The sequence below is a fragment of the Phyllostomus discolor genome, chromosome 4 (assembly GCF_004126475.2).
Source record: "Phyllostomus discolor isolate MPI-MPIP mPhyDis1 chromosome 4, mPhyDis1.pri.v3, whole genome shotgun sequence".
NCBI classification, from domain to species: domain Eukaryota; kingdom Metazoa; phylum Chordata; class Mammalia; order Chiroptera; family Phyllostomidae; genus Phyllostomus; species Phyllostomus discolor.
The window spans coordinates 110,160,055-110,166,054 of NC_040906.2; the positions used below are offsets into that span (position 1 = coordinate 110,160,055).

A 6,000-nucleotide genomic window follows, 5' to 3' on the forward strand; every position below is an offset into this window, starting at 1 on the left:
AAGCACTTAATAAATCCCACTGTTATTATTCCCCTGGCTCCACTAAAGAATGCCTTGGCATATTCAATAGCTGACCAGACCTCTTTTTCTCAGTACTGGCTTTGACAGCCGCCTTGCTGCCCCCAGGCCCTCCTTCCCCAAAGCCACCCTCATCAGAAGAAAGCCTTCAGAGCCCATTCACACCCCTTCTGACCATCTCAGGGCACACAGCTCCTGAGCTAGACTGCCTCTCCTGCCCCAGGGCCGCAAAACACCAATCTGAACCGACAGCAGAAAATAACACCTCTGGGGCAGAGGCAGCAACTGCCCATGAGCCCCCGCCAGCTGGTCGGGGAGAGCAGCCACTTGAGAGGTTCCGGCAGGGCTGTGCAAGTCTGCCTCTGGACTCCACCTTCCCCCTTGCCTTCTCTAAAGGTCTCGGAAGCCCCACCATGTGGAAGTGCGGTTTGCTTCTTCCAGCAGGACCCTGTGGAAGTGCAAAGGTTTCCTGTTACATAAAAAATGCAAATCGCTCTTTCTAACCAGCAAGCTGGTCCTGATCCCTGCATCAGATGACGCATAGAAAGTAGAAAAATAGTGCGGCACCTGGGGAATGGGATGGTAGACGGGTGGGTTCTGATCGAGTCTACAGGGTGGCGAACCCCGTGAGCCAAGGTCTGGGGCAGACCACCAGAGGGAAGGCCAGCTCGTGGCTCACACTTCCCACAGTGGCTGCTCGTATCTGGTTCCATAAACCATCTACGCTGCTCACTCGAAACCTCTAAATGGATCAGATCTCCAGGCCCTGGGACTCAGCTATAGAGACAGATTTTCATTTACTTTCAGGTGCCAAATAATAAGCAACATAAATGACTATTCATGGATTATTCCTCTAAGATAAGGATTACTATACTTTCTCTATAGAGGAGGAAACTGAGGCTAAGTAGTTTACCCAGTGTCACAGGGATGGCACTGGGATTTGAACCGAGGTGGAGAGATCCCACATCCCATGTTCTCAACCACTGAGCCCAAAACACAGGGGCTTTATGATCTTTGGTCCTAAGTTCACCAAAGTCAGTAGAAAACAATTATTTGGGAGTAGACCACAGGTTAGCCCAAGAGACACATGGACGCATGTCCATCCCACGGTGCTGTCCGCCTTTAGCAGCGGCTCGGCTGGGCCTCTGCGGTGATCCTGTGCCGAGGCTCAAACGTGCCCCTGCACCGGGCAGCTTCACTCAGCTAAGAGTGCCCGAGGGTGGGCAATAGCGGGGGTTTGGGCCCTCCCAAAGCAAGGGCAGAGAGCTCCTAGGGCCGCACGAGGTGGCAGGGACCTGCCTAAGGAGCAGAGAGGGTGTGAAACGGTCTACAGGATGTGCGTTTCCAGTTCCCTGAAACAACGGCTTCCCTCAACCCCACCTGCTCATTCTGAAGCCCCCTGGAGTTCTCACCCCACTAACCCCTCGGCCTGTCCTACTGCTCCCTGCCCACCAGCAGGTGTCACCTAGATGCTAAGTGCAGGGGCACCCCATAGTCTCCTCCTGGGGCCCGGTCAGTGCTGCCCATGGGCTGCAGGGTGGAGGGCTTGACTCATTACCTGGTGACTATGGAGTGTAGAGTACACCGCAGAAAACCATTCTGTTCAGCTCTCCCTCCGCCCCATCCTCCTCCTCCTCTTCTCCCTGCCCCCCTTTCTCCCCCTCCCCATCTTCTAGAACCTGGATAGTTGGACTTGGTTGAGGCAAAGAGATGGATTTACAATTTCAAGCCCACCTACATTGTTTTCCGGCCTCCCCTCTGTCCCAAGTGACTCTCCCCTCCTCACTCTTTCCTACCAAAACCCACTTTCCACCCTCGGCCTTTCAGAGACCAGGAACAGTGCCTGGGGCAGCCCTCCTCAGGCTGATGGATCATGGGTCCAAGAGGGAGTGGACACCAGGGTTGAGCTCAGAACCACATTCCCCGGATCTCAAATGCATTCCTAGGTACCTTTTAGGCAAAAGGTCTGACACATCTACTTCCAGGGAGCAAACAGGAGGGGCCCAGCATTACTGCCTTATGATGACTGATGATCGCTGTAGCTACTTATTGAGCACCAAGTGCCAAGCAAGTGCAAAGTAGTGTGTTGGTTACTTCATGATCCTCTATTCCTGTAAGTTAATTCCTCCAACAGTATTTGTCAAGCACCTGCTACGAAGTGCCAGCCGCTCTTCCAAGCATGTGAGTTACCTGGCAAATGAGGTTTCTCATTGTTTGCAAATGCGGGAAACCTCGGCTAAAGTCAGCCCCAAGTGGTGGAGCAGATTCTATGTCAAGGGGTCCAATTCCAAAGCCACAACGCCGTGTGCCTCCTGCCTCCTCTCCTCACCACTGGAGGAGAGGGTTCCTGGGTGTGAGTCGGGGTGAGGATCTCTGCCATCACATGCTCAGATAGTTGCTGTGGGGGAGGAGGGATGGAGTCTACACACCTGAGATGTGTTCTGAGGCTGAGTGTGCAGTGTGTGAGTGAGCCCATGGCCCAGGTGAGTTCTCAGGACCCAGAGGACACAGAAGACAGTGATGCAGGCTAGGCGTCTGGTGGGGGAGAAGATGGCTGGAAGGGGGGGCATGAGGCCAGGTGTTTTAGGATGCAGGGCATGAAGTGGCAGAGATGAAGGAGGGGTGAACTCTGGATGAGGAATGGGTTGTTGTTCATGGGCTTGGAGGTGGGAGGATCCGGAGACAGCTCTGACACAGGCATGATTAAAGGCTGGGGTGGGGTGGGGTGGGGTGGGGGAGTTGGGTACAGGGAAGTGTGACCTGCTGGAGGAGGGAGGGAGGGCTGCAGCAGCTGCTGATGGCTGAGGAGGTGAGACTGGAGCCAATGGGCCATCAGAATTCTCCCAGCAGAGCAATGGCAAGAGGCATATTGCACTGGGAGATGATTCTGACAGCACCGTGTGTGGGACCGTGGGAGTGACACATGGGAGTCATTGCAGGAGCCCGGCACAGGGGGGCAGCTATGTTTGACATCAACCCTCACTCTCGCTCACCCCCAACCCCTCCCTCTCTCACCCCCCAACACAGGTCCTTTGGCTCTGTCTCTGCCTCCCCACTGCCTAGAACACAGGGGTGGGGGCCCTGAGGGTGGGTGGAGGGTCTGACCAAACGGGCCCTAGAAAAGAAGATGGGGTGGGTGAACTGCAACAAGGGCACAGCCAGGACTCAAGTCACTTGGGGCAGAGGGAATGGCATCTCAGGGGACCCGAGGTGCCAGGCCACAGCGCCCCCCCCCCCACAGTTCCAGCAAGACAGTCACCCTAGGCCAGCCACAGGGTGACTGCACTAGGGAAAAGTCCCCCCATTCTCACCTACACCCCTTATTGCTTAGGGCAGCCTTCCCCTCAGAGAGGAGAACCGGGCAGACACCCAGCTCTGAGACGAAGTTACCCTTATAGCCTGCGTGGCGTGACTGAGGAGTTTGGGGTGGGAGCCCACAAACACACTCCCCCTCCCCTGCTGGACTCTAAAATTACATACTCAGTGATCTAGTCCTCCGACTTAAGATCGTGTACCCAAGTTATTGTCTTTTTTTAATGGTACCACTAAAATTGTCATCAGTTATCCACACCTCTATGACTGAGTCAGTCTGATCCTTTTCCAGGAGTCAGTTTTGGTGTTGGAGGTAGAAAGGCTTTCAGAATCCCGGGGTCCGGGACGGTGAGTGGGTGGGGAGGGAGAGGATAAGGGCGCAGTGGGGAGAAGAGAGGAAAGGAGGGCAGGAAGGCTGGGGCTGGGCACGCCTAGGAGGGATGGGGCAGATCACTCACTTCTCGGCTGGGGAGGATTTGATGAGAAATAACCTGAGCGAAGACCCGGGTATCGCCTTTCACTCCCTCCCTCTCCCGCCTCGGGAGGCTGGCCCCCATTCCTGCGTCTCCATCTCTCCTCGAAGCAACAGCCCCGAGAGCAAACTTTCGGGTATACGACCCCAAGCCTGGCTTCTAGTCCATGGTCGCCACCCGCGGGGCTCTTGCTAGACAGGCGGGGACCGAGGCGGGGTGCGTCCTGGAGGCGAGGACGCGGCCCCGGGGCATTGGGTCCACGGGCGGGACAGGGGGACCCCGCCAGCGGGCGGCTCACCTGCAGGACACGGTGATCTCCACCTTGGTGGCCGGGATGCTGCCCGCCAACGAGTCGAACTCGCTCAACGACGTCATGTCCTCGGGCGGCTCCATCTCCCACCGCGACCCTCACCCCGAATTAGTCAACCCTTGGGCGATTCACGCCTTCTTCGGAGCAACTGAAACCGTGGGCTCTCCCCCTACTCAGGAGCTGAGGCTGGGCGGCAAAGGGAGGAGAGAGGAGCTCGAAGAGGGGGCGTGGGAAGTGAGAGAGGGAAGGGGGGCGGAAGGAGCGGGGGCCGCGGATCCAGGAGGGGGTGCGGGACCGCGACGAGGAGGCTGGGGGCTCAGCGGAGAGGGGCGAGGTGCCCAGGGAGCTGCGGCGCAGCTGGGCGAGGCGGAGGGGCGCGGGGCTAGGGCGCCGGGAGGGATGCGCCGAGCCTTGGAGAGGGGCGTGCGGCTTCGGGCGGGGGCAGAAGGGGTGCAAAAGAGAAAGGGGGCGTGGGGGGCTGGTGGGGCGCAGGCGGCGGCGCTGGCGGGACGCGAGGAGCGTGGAGCCCACAGCGCCGGGGCTGATCGCCTCTTCCTGGGTCTCGGCGCGGGCAGCGGCGGGGCTGGGGACGCGGCTGCGAGCGCCACCTCCTCGGCTCGGGCTCCGGCTCCGGGTCACCGGAGCTGCGGGAAAATCAAATCTGCCCGAAGCCGCTGCCTCCCGCCACCCCGGCCGGGCTGCTAACAGTGCGGTGAGCGCTGGAGGGGGCTCCCGCAGGGGCCGGGGCGGGGCCGCGGGCGGGGTCTGCGCGCCGGGGCGAGTGTGTGTGTGAGCGTGGCTGTGTGTGCGCGCGTGGCAGGCGTGGGGACCCGGCTCCAGATGCTGGGAGCCTGGAGGTTGGAGGGGGCAGCCCGAGGTGGTCCTGGAGGTGCGCGTCTCCATCTGCGCGGATCCCCACTCCCCCACCTCCTTGCAGGGCTCCACCTGGGCGGGGGGAGGGGGAGGGTTGTGTGAACCGAGGGGCACCTGTTTGAGAAGGGTCTAAACGGTGGGGGGCGGGGTACATGTACAGAAGAGACCCCACACACATACCAAAAGTGTTGGGGAGTTCTCCGCCGAGTATGCCCCCGCGTGAAGTGTGCGGGGGCGACCCTAGAGCCTTGAGGGGCCGCCTCAGTTTTCTGGTGAGCGCCTTTGGGCCTAGGAGGCGTCGCTGCCTGGGCTCGTCCCCATCGCCTCCGGCTCCCGCCAGGCCTGGCCACGCTGTCGGCCACCTACACCACGCGACAGCGCCCTCCCCATGCCTGGCCCTTCATGACCACACGCCTGAGCCAGCCCCGGGTCTAGAAGCTTCCTCCACTAGGCTGAGAGGGCGGCCTTAGCGCTCCACGGGCTTCTAAACCATCAGCACGGAGTAGGCGCCTGCTGTGCACCGCGCTCTGATCCCTGGCCTGGGAGCGAGAGGGCCTTTGAGGCACCTCTCAGGGGTCTCCGCTCCCTGGCCAGGCCCCACCCTGCCCCAGCTCGCCCTTCCGGGCCTGGGGCCTCAGCGCTGTGGCAAATTCTCTGGGATGCGCGCGCAAACTCGTTTCCAGAAAACCTCCCTCAGCCCCTCCTCAGCCTGGGCCTGAGCTTTGCTGAGACCGAGCCGCCTCCGCCGCCCACCTGACGCGCCTCTGTGGCAGGGGCGGGGCCGGGCCGGGCCGGGCCGGGGATCTAGGATCCCGAGGCTGGATCGGGCAAAGCCACGCGCCTTGGGTCTTGGCTTTGGCAGCTGGCCCTTCACTGGTTCGTGGAGATTGTGTTTGAAGTCAATTTCCCAGCGCATCAGATACAGCCAGAGTCAAAGATCCAAGGACGGAAACATTCCTAGGCCTGGGTTAAGTGTTTTCCTTTTACCCATGGCACGGTACCGGCTGGACTCGG

General features: G+C 60.1%; 1 protein-coding gene across 2 annotated transcripts in view; it reads right to left on the reverse strand.

The window, feature by feature from the left end:
- The window catches only part of CPNE5 (copine 5), an 87,222-nt gene extending 82,395 nt beyond the window's left edge, over window positions 1-4,827 (reverse strand). For both annotated transcript variants that reach the window (XM_028509602.2, XM_028509601.2), the window contains exon 1: window positions 4,102-4,827. In XM_028509602.2, the coding sequence (XP_028365403.1) occupies window positions 4,102-4,196 (95 nt within the window). In that variant the 5' untranslated portion in view covers window positions 4,197-4,827. The remainder of the gene's footprint in view (window positions 1-4,101) is intronic.
- Window positions 4,828-6,000: the final 1,173 nt, after the last annotated feature.